A 17527-nucleotide genomic window follows, 5' to 3' on the forward strand; every position below is an offset into this window, starting at 1 on the left:
CCAGCGCCGGCTGCCCCCCCACAGCCCACCTTCTGGCTGCCCTCAGGGGCCCGTGTGGGGGACACATGCCCGGCCGGGGTCGCTGCCCTGGAGGGCTCCCAGGTCGGGGGGGGGGACGCGGTCTCGTCCTCCAGAGCCGCCGCTCCCTGGCTCCTGCCGTGCAGGTGCTGGGCAGGGGTCGGTGCTGTGCCTTGCTCTTGGGGGAGGGGTGGGGCAGCAGGTGTGGCCACAGGGGCTTCTGGGGTCATAGGGCCGAGCGGGGAGGGGAGCCGGTCACCCCCGGGTCCTGTGCCCCGTGGCCTCCCCCCCTTTCCTGCCACCCGCTCTCCCCCACCCCTGCAGGGACTCTAGAAGGGAAGTGTTTACGGGACTCACATCCAAGGCAGACAAGGCCGGGCGCGGCCGCCCCAGAGGGCAGCGGGGCTGGGGGCGGGGGAGGGCAGTGCTTGGACCAGGGCCTCCGCCACCCAGCCCCGGGCCCTGCAGAGCCCCCCACGGCCTCAGGAGGCCCCGCCCCTCAGACCTGCCCCTGGGCCTGCTGCCCTTCTCTCCCCCCTCCCAGCCCCCTCAGGCCCTTTCCAGCCGCCCAGTGGAGGACACGCCCCCTGGGCGGCAGGACATGGCCTCACTCGGGGCCTTCCTGTGTATTCACACGCGTGTGCTCCGTCCTCACGCGTGCACAGCTCGCGCCCGGGACCCCTGCCCTCTTGCCACACGCCGGGCGCTGAGGCCGCTGCCACCTGTGAGGTGGGGGCAGCTACGACCCCCACCCAGACAGGGACCCCGCGGCCAGAGGACGTGGGCTAGCCGAGGCCACCCGGGCGGCTCCCACGGGGCGCGCATCGGCACCCGGCGTCCCTCACAGAGGCGGCGGGCGCTGGCGTGGTCCCCGTGGCTGTGGCCGTGTTCTCCCCGTGGGCTCGGCCCTCCCTCCCGGCAGGACGCTTTTCCCGGCAGCCGCAGCGCCCGGCCCTCTCTGCGCAGCCCCTCCCCGCTGGCCTGCCCCCGCCGCCCCCCGGCACAGCGTGCTCTTCCGGACAGCAGGTGCCTGGGCCGGCGTCCCCCTGCCTCCCCGAGGCCCCTGGTGCCACCTGCCCTCCAGGTCGCCCCAGTGGTGCCCACGCCCTGGGCAGCTCGTCTGGAAACCCCCGTCCTTCCCGCCTGGGGTGCCCTCGGCTCGCCTCAGTTCTCCCCCGGCCTGCGGCCTCAGGAGTGGGGCGGCCGTGCCGGGTGTGGGGGACGTCCCACGAGCCGCCCACCCTCCCTGCATGGCCGGGCTGGCTTTGCCTCGTCCAGGCATGAGGTCGGGCCTCGGTACCCGGTGAGGCTCCTGCCGCGTGCCAGGCCGGGGCGGGGTGCGCCCAGCGAGGCGGGCTGCGGAGCGGCGTCCCCTCTCACGGGCGGGGAAGCCAGGGCGCGCCTCGGGGTCTGCGGGCGGTGGGGGCATGGCCGCTGAGGGGCGGCTCTTGCTGCCTGACACGACCCTCCCCTGGCAGGGGACGCTGCCCTGACCTCCCGCTCCCCCTGCCCCCCAGCCCTCCAGGCCACCCTCCTTGCCACCACTGCCCCCAGAGGCCTGGGCTCCAGCCACCCCAGAGCACCTCGTGTCTCGGCTGTCCAGCCTGTGCTGGTGGCTCGGGCATTGTAGCTTCCACCCGGACAGACCTGGCCCTGCTTCCCCGCCAGGACCCGCCAGCCCCCGCCAGCCCTGTCCAGCCCCCACCTGCCCCTTCCAGCCCCCATCACCCCCTGCCAGCCCCTGCCAGCCCCACCAGCCCCCACCTGCCCCTTCTAGCCCCCGCCAGCCCCCCGCCAGCCCTGTCCAGCCCCTCCAGCCCCTGTCACCCCCTGCCAGCCCCCGCCAGCCCCTCTAGTCCCTGCCAGCCCCCGCCTGCCCCTTCCAGCCCCCGCCAGCCCTCGCCAGTCCCCAGCAGGTCCCCGAGTTGCGAGCCCCGCGGCCTTGCCCCCCGGCCCTGGGACCGCCCCTCCCTTGGCCGGCGAGGCCTCCGTGTCCTCATCTGCGACGGCTCTCGCGGGCGGGCCCCAGAGGGGTGGCCGGGGGTCACCCAGCCCTAAGTCTGTGCCGCAGCATGGACAGGGACGGCGCGGCGGTGTCCAGCAGCCCCCTCCCGCCTCCCCAGCCGGGTGCCGCCCTCTCATTGGTGGGCGGCCCTCCCAGCCCCTCCCTCGCACGCTGTCCCTGCGTGCCCCCCGAGAGTGCCCCCCAGTCGCTGACTCTCGCCCCTTCCTTTGGCTCCAGCCCCCCCAGCCTGCCCTCGGCCACTTCCTGGTCTCTGTCCAGCCCCGGCCATTGGCGCGCGGCCAGGGTGAGACGCGCCTCCGATCCGGCTCTGCTGTGGCCTGGACGTGTCTGTCATGAGCCTCCGCGCCCCCTCAAACGAGGCTGATGACATCCACCTCGGGGGGCTGCTGGGAGGGGCAGGGGCCGGGGGGCCTGGCTCCCGCCGGCCTGTCGTTACAACGGCCCCTCGGCCGCGCGGTGTGTGGTCAGCCCCAGCTTACAGGGAAGTTGAGGTTCCCGCTGGGAACGACGGGGCAGTGGGACCCCCAGCCCCAGGGGCGTCCTCCAGGGCTCTCCTCACGTCCCCCTGCCGGGTGCAGGGCCTGGGGCCTTTTCCTGGGGTGTCCGTCCGGGGGCACCTGGCACAGGGGCGGGGGCCTCGGCGCTTTCATGGCCCCTCAGTGCCCCCCCCCCCCACCCGTCACTGCTGAACCTGGCCGGGGCGCCTTCCTCGTGGGTGCTCTGCCCGGCGTCCCTTTCCGTGGGCCGGCAGGGCTGGGGCCTCTGGGCCTGTCCTGCCGGCTGGGGCGCTCCCCCACCCCCACCCCCACGCTGGCTCAGGAGGACGCATACTTCCCCCATGAGGTCACGCCGCAGCGGGCAGCCCGGATGGGGAGGTGGGAGCTGCCCGGGCAGGCGAGGCCTGGCTCCTCCCGGGGCGTCCCCTTCCCTGCTGGAGCCTGGGCCTGGCCACGGCCTCCCCCACCCCAGAGCCAGCCGGCCCCCTCCTCCGGGCAGCCCTCCTGGCCTGTCCCCCTCTCCCCCGGCCGCCCTGCATGTTGAGTCCCAGTCGGAGCCACACTCATGGCACCCAAAGCAGCAGAGCCTCTGGCTGCCGGACGGAGAGCTCCCCACCTGCTCGGGCCTCGGGCGACCTCGGGGGACCCCGGGGGGCTGGTTGGTCCTGCTGCGGCTCCTGCACGCTCCTCCCAGCCCTCGTCTCCTCAGCCGACACGGGCATCCGGGGGAGGCGGCCGGGCCGTGTGGCCAAGGGGCCCAGCACCTTGACCAGCCGGTGGCTCCCCACCGCGTCCCCTCCCTTGGGGACACCCTTCAGGCCAGGCCCTCCCTCCCAGGACCCCTGGGGCCACTCGGGGTCAGCTTGCCAAGGGCCCCAACCCTCCCCTGACTGCCCCTGGGCGGGGCACGCCCCAGGCCGGGCAGCCCGCGTGGGCCGCAGGGTGAGCCCTGGGCCGCGGGGTGCATGGGGCGCTCCTCCGTGCGGCCTGCCTGCCTGCCCCCGCACGGGCTTCGGGGGGTTTGCCCCCAAGCGCCCCCCACACCCTCCCCGCTGACCCCGGCCCCCGTGGCGCTGCTCGGCTCTGAAGTCCCGCTCTCGCCAGGCATGGCTCCTCCAGGTCCTCGGCCCCCTGCCCAGCCTGGGGGTGGGGGCAGCCGGGGGAGGCCAGGCTACCGCCCGCCCAGTCCCCCACCCACAGCTCTGGCCGTCGAGGGTGGGTTTCGGGGGCTGGGCCCAGCCCCACCCAGCGCACTCTGGAGGTGGCCTCGGCCCACCCTCACCCCTGTCCACCCCCAAACCCACCCAGCTTCTCAGGCGCGACGTGGCGGGGCCCAGAGGGCAGCCCCTGCCCCCTGCCCTGGGTGCGGCCTCGAGGCCTAAAGGGATTTCGAGTCTGTGCCCGCGAGGCGAGAGGGAGCCGCGCGAAGCTGCCCCCTGGGGATAGCGTGCCGGGGGGCTGGGAACAAGGGGTGGGAGCCGAGCAGGGCTGCACAGGGCGGCTGGGTGTGGCCCTGGCCTCGCTGCCCGCCTGGCAGCGCCCCTCCTTCAGGGTTGGTGGTGGGGCCTCTGGGGCCCAATCACCCTGGGGTCCAGGCAGGGAGAGGGACGTCGGGGCCACGACTGGCCAGTGGGTTGCCAGTCCTCTGTAGGCTCCCGGCCCTCGGCCCCCATTCCGGCGCCTTGTGCCCCCTGCTCAGGCAGGGCTCGTTCCCTCCCAGCGCCACCGCGGGCCTTGGGGGGCGTGCGCCCTGCCGTGCCCCCGCGCCCTGGGAGGCGTGGACTGTGCAGCCAGCCCGGGGTGGGCGAGGGGAGCAGTGGGGGGCTCGACCCCCACCCCCTGCACCCTGACCCCCATGAGGAGCGGCCGGGGTTCGCCTCCTGCTCCTCGTGGGTGCTGGCTGTGGGCGCCCCTCCCTCGTCTGCTGTGGCCCCTCCTTCCATCTGTGGGCTCCGGGGTGCGGTCGAGTGAGCACTGGGCCGCGAGTCCAGAAGTCGGGGCTGTCGTCGGTGCCACCCCAGGTGTGTGGAGCCCGCTGGCTCCCCCAGGGCTGGGCTGTCCCCACTCAGCTGCGCAGCGCTTGGGCGCGGGGGCTGCTGGAGAAGCTCGGCGTGCAGTGGACGCAGCAGAGGCCGGCCGGGCTGGGGGCTCCCTCACCGCGCGTAGGCCCTGGTGCTCGGGTCCGAGCCCCTGGGGCGCGTGTTTGGGGCTGGGAAGGGTCCTGCTTTGGCACCGCGCATGCCACCTGTTCCCCCCCTGCCAGCGTCCCCGCCGACAGCTGGGCACGTATTTAAACTTGAGCCCCCCCCTCCCGTCCCCTGCCAGGCTCCCCGCTGAGGCAGCGAAGGGGCCGCCTGCTTCCGCCTTGGGGACGGGGACAGGGACTCTTGCGGAGGAGAGAGGGCGTCGGTTTACGGGGGCGCCGGGCGGTGCGGGGTCGCCACCACTGTGGCCTCCGGCCCCCTCTGCCGTGCCCTGGCCTCTGCTTCGGGCTCCGCCGCGCTTTGCCCATCAGCTGCTTGCCGGCCCAGTGTCCCCCCAGCACCTGCCCATGCCCCGCCCTCAGCTCAGGTGCCCCTGGTCCTGCCAGGTGCGCCCCTCAGAGGACCCCAGGCCTTGCGGCTCAGGCCTCCCGCTCTCCGCGCGTCCTCGTCCTGCTCCGGTGTCCCTGGCATGTCGGGCTGTGAGCTCCTTGGAGGCAGGGCCCTGGCGGGGGGCACCTGGGCAGGTCATGGGCCAGGGCACCCGGCTGGAGCCGCGGCCCCTGCCCCCAGGCTGATGCCAGGCGGGGGCCGCCCCCTGGGGTGGAGAGAGGCAGAACCCGGCAGGCTGGAGAGAGGAGCTTGGAGGCTTCACGTAAACTCATTATCTCTCAGGTTGATTTTTAAAACGAAATGTGTAATTGTTGACAAGCTTTAGGTTTCAAAGCACGCAGCCTGTCGCTGGAGCTGGCGGGTGTGGCGGGAGGAGGAGGGCATCTCCGCCCGGTGGAGGGGACGGCGAGGCCCGGGGCCCGGGCGTCTGGGCGAGGGGGAGCCAGCGCAGCCCCCGACCTCGCCTCTCGGGGTGACGGAAACATCTGCCAGGAACGGGGCCCACTTCCTCCCAGGCCCGGTGCCAGCACGTGGCGGCGACACCCGGGGCAGGTCTGGGCACGCATGGCGCAGCCGTGGGTGCCGAGGCCTGCCCTGCCGCGAGGTCACGGCGCACATTCGGCCCCTGCCCGCCTGGTGGTTCTCGGCCCACGGCACCTCAGCTCCTCTCGCCACGTCTGTGTCTGCCAAGCTCGAGCTGGGTGGGCCGGGGGGTGGCAGCGCTGGGGAGCCCTGGGCCTCGGGGTTGGGGAGGGGCTGGGGTTGGAGTGGGGTCCTTCTTGGAGGGGACACGTGTGGGTTTGGGCGCCCACTGGGCCTCCTGCTGGCCTGGTGAGCAGCAGGCCGCCTGTGCTGTCGTGGGACCGCGTGGTGAGAGCTGGCGCCTTGCCAGCGCTGCCCATCGCTCTGGCTCTGGGGGGGCGAGTCCGGGGTCAGCGCAGGGCAGCCCGCTCAAGGCGGTGTGGGCCTGGGATGCACGGGGGGCGGTGGCGCCTGCCCCTGGGCAGCTCGCGGGGGCTTTGGGGCCCTGGGCCAGCCCTCCCCAGGCACCCCAGGAAGAGCGGCTCCCGACAGGGCAGACAGCAGAGCAGCTGGAGCCGCCGGTCAGGGCCCGCTGCCCTCCATAGGTGAAGCCGGGCAACAGGCGGTAGCGGGTCCCACTGGGCATATGTGCCCGCCGTTACAGGGCGAGAAGGCCGGGGCGCGCTGCGTGCCAGCGTGGGCGACTCCAGGGCCGCGCCTGGGGCCGCGTCGCACCCGACAGGACCAGTATCACCTACTGGATGAGCGGGGCTGGGGGTGGTGTGGGCGACTGGGAGGCTGGACCTGTGGGGGCCTTGACCACAAGGTGCTTTCCTAACCGACGCGCTTGGAGGCGCAGCTGCACCCCACAGGAAGGACCCCTGCCCGTGTGCCGATGTAAAGCGAGGGGTTAAAAGGACCCGGCGAGCGTGACGGGAAGCTGCCCCCTCGGCGCCCACCACGCGGGGTCCCTGGTCCCTGCGCAGACCGCGGCAGTGCCAGGCTCCGGGGCAGCGCCTGGCCGTGGGGACGCCGCTGGGGCGGCCGGGACGAGCCGTGTGCCGGCGGCCCTGCGCTCTGGGGGCCAGAGCCCACCCTGCCGCGCCTCACCGCCCTTTCTCCCGCAGCCTGCCTGCTCCGCATCAACCTCCTCTCGCTGGTCTACCTGCTGTGCCTGCTGCTGCTGCCCTGGCTCCCCGGGCCCACCCGGCACAGCCTTCCAGGTGAGGAGGGGGCGGGGCCCAGCCGGAGGGCGGGGCTCAGGGGGCAGGGACAAGGGCTCAGGGTGGGGCCAGCGGGAGGGTGGGGCCCAGGCCCAGGAGGGGCGGGACCAAGGGCGCGGGGAGGGCGGGACCCAGCAGGAGGGGGTGGGGCTCAACAGGAGGGCGGGGTTTAGGAGGGGCGGGACCAAGGCTCAGGGTGGGGCCAGCGGGAGGGGGCGGGGCCAGCGGGAAGGCAGGGCCCAGCAGGAGGGGCGGAGCCAAAGGCTTGGGGAGGGGCCTGTGGGAGGGCGGGGCCCAGTGGGAGGGGTGGGGCTCAACAGGAAGGTGGGGTTTGGGAGGGGCGGGACCAAGGCTTAAGGTGGGGTCAGTGGGAAGGTGCGGCCCAGTGGGAGGGCGGGGCCCAGCAGGAGGGGCAGGGCTCAGGAGGGGCGGAGCCAAAGGCTTGGGGAGGGGCCAGTGGGAAGGTGGGGCCCAGCGGGAGGGGGCGGGGCCCAGCGGGAGGGCGGGGCCCTGCAGGGCCCTCAGTCCCCTGGGTTTTTCCAGACCAGGGTGGGAGGCCTCCAGTAGCTGTTCTGTCCTGTTGTGGCTCACAGCTAATGCGGGGGTCTTTCCTTTGTGTCAGTTGTCACCTCAGGGACAGTTCCCCACACGGGGCGTGAGCATGCGTGTGGCGTCCCCTCTCCCTGGGGTTGGTCCAGCGTCTTTCCGGCCGCTCCACGCCCACCCCCCTGACCGGTCTGCACTGTACCTGTGTCCCTGCCGGCCCCCTCGGCCCCCCGGGCTATGCTCCCAGGTCCTGGGCGCAGGGCACGGACGTCCTTGGGTGTGGCTCTGTGCAGGGCAGGTGGGCGCCCCCTCAGCCCCGCCCGCCCCTCCCCCACCAGGACTGCGCCCACGTCCTCCTCATGTCCCTTCCCTCTGCCACTTTTGAGGGGCCCCTCTGCTGTAAGGTCGGCGGATGCCGGCTTCAATTCCTTCTGCTGTGGTCCCCCCACCGCAGGCTCTGTGGCCGTGGGCGTGGCCGTGGGGGCCTTTGGGGCCTGGTGCTCCGCCCACTGCGGGGAGGAAGGTCACGCCTGGCCTGGCCTGCTGGCCAGCCAGGGGCAGAGGGCGAGCCAGAAGCTGCTGGACACAGCAGCCCTGTCCGTCCCCCCTGCAGCCCCACCTGGCCTCCCCCGACGAGGCCCACAGCCTTGGGGAGCCCCTCGGGGCCCCGTGATGGCCTCACAGCCGTGGCTCTGCTGGGCGCCCATGGGCACGCCCACCTTCCACAGCCCTGGAGCCAGGGCCGCGCCCACACTGGGGGTCCAGGGGTGCTGGCTGGTGGAGGAGCAGCGCCTCCGCACAGCGGCGCCCCACCTCCCCGCCCGTCAGCGCTGGCCAGTGCCCTGCAGTTATGGAATTTCACAATTTTCACTGGGTCCAGAGCAGCTGTTGCCCCACTGGGCAGCTGTCGCCCCACTGGGCAGCGGGTGTCCCCGGGAGGCGGGGGCAGGCGGCCTGGGTGGTCAGAGGGCAGCCCTGGTGATGGCCTCTGGCCAGCGGGCCCCGGACCCAGGAGGTTTGGCTCTGGCAGGCACCGGCACTCACTCCTTCCCCCAGTCCCTGGGGCCACGGCTCTGCCTCTCGGGGTCCTTGGCCTGGCTGGGGGCCATGCTGTGGGGAGGGGGCCGGCAGGGGGGTGTGAGCTGCTGTTGGGCAGAGGGCCTTGCCGCCGGGGGCGGGAAGTCCAGGCACTTCCCAGCCCGAGTGGCCCCTGGCAGGGCCCTTGGGGAATTCCGGCCGCTCAGCTCTGGAGCCTGTGCTTTTGGAGGCAGCCGCTCCCTGCGCGGCCAGCCTGGTGGAGGGGGAGCCAGGAGCCCCTGCCGCCCCCATGGCCTCCGCGCTGCGCCTCCGGGGCAGGGGCTGGGGCAGCGCCTGCAGAGGCGGCGGGCCAGAACCTGGAGAGCTCCTCGGTCTCTTGGGGGTGTCCCTGGCCTCTGGGACTCGGCCTGTCCTGGGGAGAGGCCGGCAGCCATGGGCCCTGCGGGCAGAGCGCAAGGACGCCAAGGTCCGCGCTGCCTCGAGCTCCCGCCTGCCCTCGCGGGTTTGCAGCGCGTGGGGCTCACAGGACCTGCCGGAGCAGAGGCTGAGCCTTCGGGGCAGCCCTGGCTGGCCCCCGGCCGACCACCCGGACCCTCCCCAGGGCAGCACCTCCCCCCTCCCGGCAGACCCCATCCCCACCTGACCCCACAGCAGCCGGGCCGGCCACGACCCCCTGTGACCCGGAGGCCTCCCGGTCAGATGGCCCACTGCCTTCACGCTCCCAGCGCCGCCTGTCGTGGGCTCCGCTGTTGGCAGCCCACACCGTGCCTGAGCTCTCGGGGGGCAGCGCTCCCCGTGGTCTCCAGCCCCTGGGCTCGGCCGGGTCGGCATGATGTGCCCACAGCGGGGGGGGCCTGGGGGCTGGGGCAGAGGGGCAGCCACCTGCAGCGCAGGGTGGGGAGGGGATGCCCGCGGGCCAGCCTCCGTGTGCAGGCCGCCACTGCCGAGGCCTCTCTGTTCATCTTGGGGCGGCGCTCCTCCCAGAGCCGGGGGTGGGGTGCAGACTGCAGGGCTCCCTGGGAGGTGAGTCCCCACGACCCGCCAGGCAGAGCGACGCAGAGCCCAGAGGGCAGGGAGGCGCTGGTGGGGCCGCGCTCACATGCAGGGGCTTGGCCCCCGGACACGGGCTGCCCCCCCACGGAGCTGAGTTGGCAGGCACGGTGGCCTCCGGGCGGACCCTCTGGACTTGAGTGTGTCCCTTGGCCTCGCTGGGTGCTGGGCTGTGGTGTGGTCAGCTGGGCAGTGGGCCTGAGCGCTTGGCGCAGGCCGCGCACAAGCCCCTGGTCCCATGGCACCCCGGTGGGAGGCGCTCCCGTTGGCCCGAGAGCGCAGAGGGAGCGGAGCCCATCGCCTCCCCTGGGGCCGCCGCCTGATTTCTGTGCTTCGGTCACCGCGGACCTCCCCGGGGCCGAGCAGCAGCGACCCCGGCGCTCGCTGGGCAACAACACAGCCCAGAGTGCCTGGAGCCCAGGAGGCTCTTCCTTCTGCGCTGGCCCCGCGGGCGTCGTGCTCTGCCGGGTCCTGGCTGCATGGTCTTGGGCCCGTGGCCTCGTCCATGGATGGGGGTCAGGAGGGCACACACACCTGGGCAGCCGTGAGTGGCGAGGGGTGCTGGCTGCAGCACCCGCATGGGCTGGGGACGGCCGTGCGGCCGCCGTGGGGTCGGGGGTCCCGGTTCCCGGCCCGGCGCCCCTACCTCAGCCTGCCCACCGCCCGCAGGTCACACCGCCCGCTTCCTCCGCGCCCTGCTGGGCCTCAGCCTGCTCTTCCTGCTGGCCCACGGCACCTTCCAGATCTGCCTGCACACCGTGCCGCGCCTGGACCAGCTCCTGGGGCCGGGCTGTGAGTCACCGGGGACTGGGGGGCTGAGGGTGGACCCCGGGGCCTCCGTCAGTTAGAGCCGGAGCGCAGGGTGGGGGCAGTGGGCCCCTGCGTCTCTCAGGCAGGGTGGCCTCCCGGCGCTCCACGGTCTCCTCGGCACCCTCCCCGGTGCCGTCTTCCTCGGCTGCGCCGCTGTCCTGCATCTGGACTCAGCCGGGTGGCGCCACCAGCCCCTGCCCGCCCCCAGCGCCCCTCGCCACGGGCTGGCCCTTGCGCCAGCCCACGTGCTCCTGCACAGAGCCGCCCCCAAACCAACCCCAGCAGCCGGCGGCAGGTGGGCGCCCAGCTCTGACCCCTCCCGTGGTGCCAGGCTGCGGCCCGCTGCATGCGGCCAGCGCGGCCCGGCCTCTGGCCTCGGGGTGCCCACGGCCGCCTCACTGGGGCCCGAGAAGCCACGTGCTCGCTGGGCCTGGGGGGCCCCTCGTGGCCCGAGCCCCGGCCTCTGCGTCTGCCCTGGGGCCGGGCGTGGCATGAGGGGGCCTGGAGCCTGCACCCCGACAGCCGCCGGCTGTGCGGAGGCGGCTTTGGCCCCGGGCCCCGCCTGCTGGCCTGACCCCGCTCCTCCTGGCCCTGCAGGCAGCCCCTGGGAGACGCTCTCCCGACACGTCGGGGTCACCAGGTAAGAGCCCCGGGGTTCCCGCTGGGGTGGGGCAGGGCCTCCGGCCGCGGTGCTCACCCGGCTCCCCGCAGGCTGGACCTGAAGGACATCCCCAGCACCGTCCGGCTCGTGGCCCCCGACCTGGGCATCCTGCTCGTCGCGTCCGTCTGCCTTGGCCTCTGCAGGCGCCTCCCCCGGGAGGCCCGGCGCCCCCAGGAGCTGGTGAGGGGCTTCCCGGGCGGGTGGGCACGCGTGCCCGTGGGGTCACGCTGCACCCCGCCCCCACTGTTTCCAGGACTCCTGCACCCCCTACTTTTAAAAAATTCTTTTATTTCTCCCCCCTCTTCTTCCCCCATTGTCTGCTCTCTGTGTCCATTCACTGTGTGTTCCTCTGTGTCTGCTTCCATTCTTGTCAGCGACACCCAGAATCTGTGTCTCTTTCTGTTGCATCATTGTGCTGCAGCAGCTCTTCTTGTGTGCGGCGCCATTCTTGGGCAGGCCTGCGGTTTTTTCGCGCTGGGCGGCTCTCCTTACGGGGTGCACTCCTTGCGTGTGGGGCTCCCCTACACAGGGGACACCCCTGCGTGGCACGGCACTCCTTGCGCGCATCAGCACTGCGCATGGGCCAGCTCAACACAAGTCAAGAGGCCCGGGGTTTGAACCCTGGACCTCCTATGTGGTAGGCGGACACCTTATCCGTTGAGCCAAATCTGCTTCCCTCCCCTACTTTCTAACTGGGAGGCGGGGACCCCAAGGCCTGTTGCCACAAAGCTCCACCGTGGGATGAAGCACCGTGGACCCTGTGCCGTGTGGGCTCTCGGGGACTGTCCACCATGGCCCTCCTAGTGCCCCCCCAGCCTGGGAGGTTGGTGGCCTGGCTATCGGAGTGGCCTCTGCTGGTGCGAGGGGTGGGGCGGGCCATGCCCTCGGGGCAGGGGGGCCCGCTGGCTCAGGGCCCCCCGGCCGGGGCTCCCACTCTAGAGGGCAAGGCAGGGCCAAGCTCGGAGGGGCACCAGGCGGAGAGGTGTGCTGGGCCTCCGGGCTGCCGGGCCCCCGGCCCCTCCCACCCATCCTGGCCTTGGCCTCTGCCTAATGAGGCCACGTCCCCAGCCTCGGCCAGTTGATGACCCTCAGGTGTGGGCAGGAGAGTGCCCGCCGGGAGGCACCAGGGGGCCCAGTCACCCCGTGCCCCTGTGGCCGTCGGTCAGGGGCCTGAAGCCTGCTGGGCCTGGGCTCTGCTTCCCGAGAGGAAGGGGGCTCCGGGCCATGCAGGGGGGCGGCGGTCTCTGCCTGGAGGGGCCGCCCCCACTCAGGGGCGGCGTCGGGGGCCTGAGGGCCAGGGGGCTCTGCCGGCCATCTGAGAGGGGGTCAGCACTGCCCAGGCCCCAGCCCCCGCTCCCGCCCCAGGACAGGCCCCGGGAGTTCAGGGAGGGGCCTCAGGCGCACGGGGCGGGGTGGGGACAGGTCACCAGCCTCCGTGTCCTCAGCAAGAGCCTGACCCGGGGCCCGCGGGTGTAGACAAATGAGTACCCTGTTGGGCTCAGCCGCAGCCCGAGACCTGCCCGCCAAGGGCCCCTGCTCCACGGCACACGTGTCACCCCCCCGTCACGCGTGTCACGTTTGCAGCAGCACAGAGGCGCTGACGGGGCCCTCGGGCCCGGCTGGACGGTCGATGTGCAGCCACGCTGTGCCCCGCCGGGCAGCCTCCAGCACCTGCCGCCCCCGCAGCAGCTGCCTTGTTCTTTCCACGCCAGGACAGCGTTCTCCACGGTCCTTCCAGAACATTTCCCAGGGTCGGGGCCAGGCTGGGGCGGGGTGTTTCCTTCAGCCCCCGCCTCCGTTGTCCACGGGGCTGACACTCAGACGGGCCATGTGGCCTGAGGAGGGGCCTGGGGCCCGGCCGCCCCTGGCTGGCAGCTGGCACGCGCCTTCGCCCCCTTGCAGGCCGGGTGAACGTGCCCCGGCCCCCCCAGGGCCCCAGGCCCGTGCTCTCGCCCTGGGAGGGCCTGGCTCTCTCATGCCCTCCCCCGCAAGCCCCCACTCCTGACCGGTTCCCACGGGGGCGAGCCCCAGGGGCACGTCTCTAAGGCCGTGTGGGGCCCCCGGGTCCAGCCCATGTACTTTCCACAGCACCGTGACTTGCTCCGGTGTCTGGCAGCAGCTCTGATTTGGGATATCTCTGGGTAAGGCAAAAGGAATGTGCCCCCGCAGGGTGGCTGTCCCCTGCGGGCAGGTGAGGCTGGGGGAGCTGGCCCCGTCCCAGGCCTGTCCCCAGAGGCCGTAGGCAGGAGGGAAAGTGGGTTTGAGTCCCGGCTCCTCCCACCCCAGCTGCGTGGCCTGGGGCAGACCGCCCGTCCTCTCCGAACCTCAGTATTTCTCCATATAAAAGAAACTTCTTCCTTCTTCCTTCTTTCTTCCTTTTCCTTCCTCCTAACGCCCTACTTGAGGCCTCGTGAGCCGCCTGCACCTGCCAGGTGCTTGGGGGCCCGAGGCGGAAATCCGTGGGGCCTGCTCCGTGAATTTGGTGGAGAGAGAGGTCCACAGTCCGTCTCTGTGGCCCATTCACTCTGTGCCAGGGCTGGGAGGGGATTGATCGCAGGCCCACCAGGCCCGTGGCTCGAGTGAGAGGCAGCGTGGACGTGGCGGCCAGGGGCGGGGGGCTGCGCAGGGGGCCACCAGCACCCCCTCCCTCCCGGGCCTGACCCCCTGCCCCTCTCGTGGCCTTGGCAGGATGACCAGAGGGGGCATGGACGCCTACCGCCCCGGCGGAGCCGCGGGGAGCCTCTGGCCCCGGCCCCCACGCGGAGGTCGCAGCTGGCCGTCCGGTTCGTCTGGGGTCACCGCCCACTGGCTGCTCGTGGCCGCGGGCCGCACTCTGGCCGTGGCGCTGCTCGCCGCTGGCAGGTACCACGGGGCCGGGGGGGACCCCACGCGGGCGCCGTGGCGGGGCGGTGCGGGCTCCGGCCGGGGTGACGCCGCGTCCGCCCCGCAGGCATCGCACACCCCTCGGCCCTGTCCGGCGTCTACCTGCTGGTCTTCCTGTCTGTCTGCACATGGTGGGCCTGCCACCTGCCCATCAGCTCGCTGGGCTTCGGCGGCGTCTGCGTCATGGTGGGCTGCTTTGGCGCCGGGGCACCTCGTCTGCCTCTACTGCTACCAGACGCCCTTCGCCCAGGACCTGTTCCCGCCCGCCGGCCTCTGGGCCAGGTGAGGCCGCGCGGCGCATGTCCCGCCCCCACCGCGCGCGGCGCTGGCCGCCCGGCGCTGACGCCCCTGTCCCGCTGGCAGGCTCTTCGGCCTCAAGGACTTCGCGGGCCCCACCAACTGCTCGCACCCACACGCGCTGGCCCTCAACACCGGCCACGACTGGCCCGTCTACGTGAGCCCCGGTGTGCTGCTGCTGCTCTCCTACACCGTGGCCCTGCTGCTCAAGCTCCGCCCGCACCGGCCCGCGGTGAGCCCCGGCCCCTCGGGCCCCGGTGGCCGTGGTGGCCCCTGCCCCCCTCCAGGCCCAAAGTCTCGGGTGAATTCGGGGGTCTGAGCTCACAGCCCTGTCTCTGCAGGGGAAGGGGGCGGCTGCTGAAGACCCCGAACGCGAGGTGGAGATGACCGAGGTGGACCAGTGGCCCCGGGGCCAGGCCGGCGCCGCCAATGGGGAGGAGGTCCAGGTGGGAAGCTGGCCGAGGGGGGGGGGGGGCGGGCCGGGCTGCTGACCCCCGGCTCAGCTCACGCTCGCGGGCCTTCTCCAGCACGCTCTGCCCATGCCCGTGCGGCCCGTGTCGGAAGCTGAGAACTGCACCCTGCACGACCTGACAGGCCGCCGCCCCGCTCGGCTGCGCCCCCGTGAGTGGTGCCCTGGCTGGACCCCCGCGCACGCCCCTCCCGGGTCCCTCCGTCCTCCCGCCCCATGGACACGGGGCCTGAGGACGCTGTACTCGGCGGCCAGCCCTCGGCCTCCCCGGCCCCCCCTGCCCCTCGCTGGGACCAGATCAGGAGGGCCCTGCTGCCCCCCCGAGGCCCTGTGGGACTTCCCGGGCCGCCTGCCCTCCCCTTACCTGTGTCCCAGTTCCCAGAAACCGGGCTGGGGGCTGGGCAGGCCCTGGCGCCAGACAGAGCCTGTGGGACCTCGTTCTTTACCTTGGGCCTCGGTTTCTATTTTGCGTCCGTCACTGGGCACGAGCTGCCTCGGGGTGGGGGTGCCTGCCTCGGGGAGCTTGGCCCTGAGGGGCGTCGCCCAAAGCTGAAGGGCCGAGGGTCACCCAGAGGGCCAAGGAGTGGCCCAGGCTGCCTGGCAAGTCGGGCACCTGTCCTGATGCTTCCCAGCTGTGCCCACCGCCGTGCCGCCTGCTCCCCGTGACACCCCTCCCCCGGCAGAGCGGCAGCGGCTGGCTGAGCCTGGCGCGGCGTCGCCCCTGCACGGCCTGGGCCGCCTCATCATGGACCAGAGCTACGTGTGCGCCCTCACCGCCATGATGGTGCGCCGCGGGTGTCCTTGGGGGCGGGGAGGCCGGCACGTGCCCGGGGAGGGAGCCGCTCAGCCCGGCGCGTCCCGCCGCCAGGTGTGGAGCATCACCTACCACAGCTGGCTGACCTTCGCCCTGCTGCTCTGGGCCTGTGTCCTGTGGATCGCGCGCAGCCGCCGCCAGCTGGCCCTGCTCTGCGCGCCCTTCCTCCTGCTCTACGGGATGGCGCTGTGCGTCCTGCGCTACGTGTGGGCCATGGACCTGCGCCCCGAGCTGCCCCGCGCCCTGGGCCCCGTCAGCCTGCGCCAGCTGGGGCTGGAGCACACCCGCTACCCCTGCCTGGACCTGGGAGCCATGGTGAGCGGGCCGGCCACACCGCCACCTCGCCCGCTGCCCGTCCGCCCTGCGGGGCAGGGCTGCGCGGGGCTGTGGCGTCCGTGGTGGGGACGGCAGCGCCCGTGGGGTGGGGGCACGCAGCGCCTGCGGGTCGGGCCGGCGGCTGTGCCCGTGCCCTGGGCCCCCCCACGTGGCGCCGGCTGGGGCTCTGTGCGCGGCCCTCAACGCGCCCCTCTCCCCAGCTGCTCTACACCCTGACCTTCTGGCTCCTGCTGCGCCAGTTTGTCAAGGAGAAGCTGCTGCGGCGGGCGAAGCCCCCCGCGGAGCTGGCGGAGGTCGCCGTGGCGGAGGCAGGTGAGCTGGGAGGCCCGGGAGGGGGCGGCGCCGCCAGGCCCAGAAGCCGCGTGACCCCTCGTCCCGGGTGGCCCGCAGAGCCCGTGCGGCCCACGCAGACGCAGGCCCTGCTGCAGAGCCTGGGGGCGCTGGTCATGGGCGTCTACGCCAAGTACTGGATCTACGTGTGCGCCGGCATGTTCATCGTGGTCAGCTTTGCCGGCCGCCTGGTGGTCTACAAGATCGTCTACATGCTGCTCTTCCTGCTCTGCCTCGCCCTCTTCCAGGTGTGGGCGGGCGGGCGGGGCCGGGCGTGGGCGTGGCCAGTGGAGTATGGGAGGGGCCGGGCCAGATTTGGGCGTGGGCGGGGCCAGACAGGGTATGGGCGTGGCCAGTGGAGTATGGGAGGGGCCAGGTCTGGTTTGGGCGGGGCCAGGTGTGGGCACAGGCAGGGCCGGGCAGGGCCAGGTGGCACGCGGGCAGGTCAGGCAGCGTGTGGGCGGGGCCTGGCAGGCGGTGGGCACAGGTGGGGCTAGGCGGTGTGGGCGGGGCCAGGAGGGCAGGGTGGGTGTGGGCGGGGCCTGGTAAGTACGGGCAGGGCCGAGTAGGGCATGGGTGGGGCCAGGTAGGGCATGGGTGGGGCCAGGTGGCATGCGGGCAGGTCAGGCAGCATGTGGGCGGGGCCTGGTAGGCTGTGGGCACAGGTGGGGCTAGGCGGTGTGTGGGCAGGGCCAGGAGGGCAGGTGTGGGTGGGGCCTGGTAAGTGTGGGAGGGTCAGGTAGGGCATGGGCGGGACAAGGTGGCATGCGGCAGGTCAGGCAGCATGTGGGCGGGGCCTGGTAGGCTGTGGGCACAGGTGGGGCTAGGCGGTGTGTGGGTGGGGCCAGGAGGGCAGGTGTGGGCGGGGCCAGGCAGGGCATGGGCGGGGCAAGGCGGCATGCGGCAGGTCAGGCAGGAGTGGGTGGGGCCCGGCAAGTGTGGGCGGGGCCTGGTAGAGTGTGGGCGGAGCTGGGCAGGGTTTGGGCGGGGCCAGGTGGTGCATGGGCGGGGCCAGGTGGTGCGTGGGCGGGGCCGGGAGGACAGGGCAGTGTGGGTGGGGCCGGGTAGGGTGTGGGCACAGGTGGGCTGCATGGCGTGTGGGCAGCGCAGGGTGGGTGTGGGCGCCCCTGACCGCCCCCTCGCCCGCCCGCCGGCAGGTCTACTACAGCCTGTGGCGGAAGCTGCTGCGGGCCTTCTGGTGGCTGGTGGTGGCCTACACCATGCTGGTGCTGGTGGCCGTCTACACCTTCCAGTTCCAGGACTTCCCCGCCTACTGGCGCAACCTGACCGGCCTCACCGACGAGCAGTGAGCGCCGCGTCCCCGCGTCCCCGCCCCTGCGCCCTCCGCCCCTGCGTCCCCACATCCTTATGTCCCCTTGTCCCCGTGTCTGTGTCCCCTCAGCCCCGCGTCCC

At 73.2% G+C, this 17527-nt stretch overlaps 1 protein-coding gene across 1 annotated transcript in view; it reads left to right on the top strand.

Annotated features, from left to right (window-relative positions):
• Positions 1-17527, top strand: part of PIEZO1 (piezo type mechanosensitive ion channel component 1 (Er blood group)) — a 57712-nt gene that overhangs the window by 17433 nt on the left and 22752 nt on the right. Inside the window, 16 exon segments of the mRNA XM_058279583.2 lie at positions 6785-6880; positions 10184-10306; positions 10922-10964; positions 11036-11165; positions 13674-13772; positions 13774-13843; positions 13936-14072; positions 14074-14150; positions 14232-14397; positions 14507-14611; positions 14693-14786; positions 15318-15418; positions 15503-15763; positions 15985-16096; positions 16175-16362; positions 17272-17420. Coding sequence (XP_058135566.1) covers positions 6785-6880; positions 10184-10306; positions 10922-10964; positions 11036-11165; positions 13674-13772; positions 13774-13843; positions 13936-14072; positions 14074-14150; positions 14232-14397; positions 14507-14611; positions 14693-14786; positions 15318-15418; positions 15503-15763; positions 15985-16096; positions 16175-16362; positions 17272-17420 — 1951 coding nt within the window.

This window comes from Dasypus novemcinctus, chromosome 18, assembly GCF_030445035.2.
Source record: "Dasypus novemcinctus isolate mDasNov1 chromosome 18, mDasNov1.1.hap2, whole genome shotgun sequence".
Lineage (NCBI taxonomy): Eukaryota > Metazoa > Chordata > Mammalia > Cingulata > Dasypodidae > Dasypus > Dasypus novemcinctus.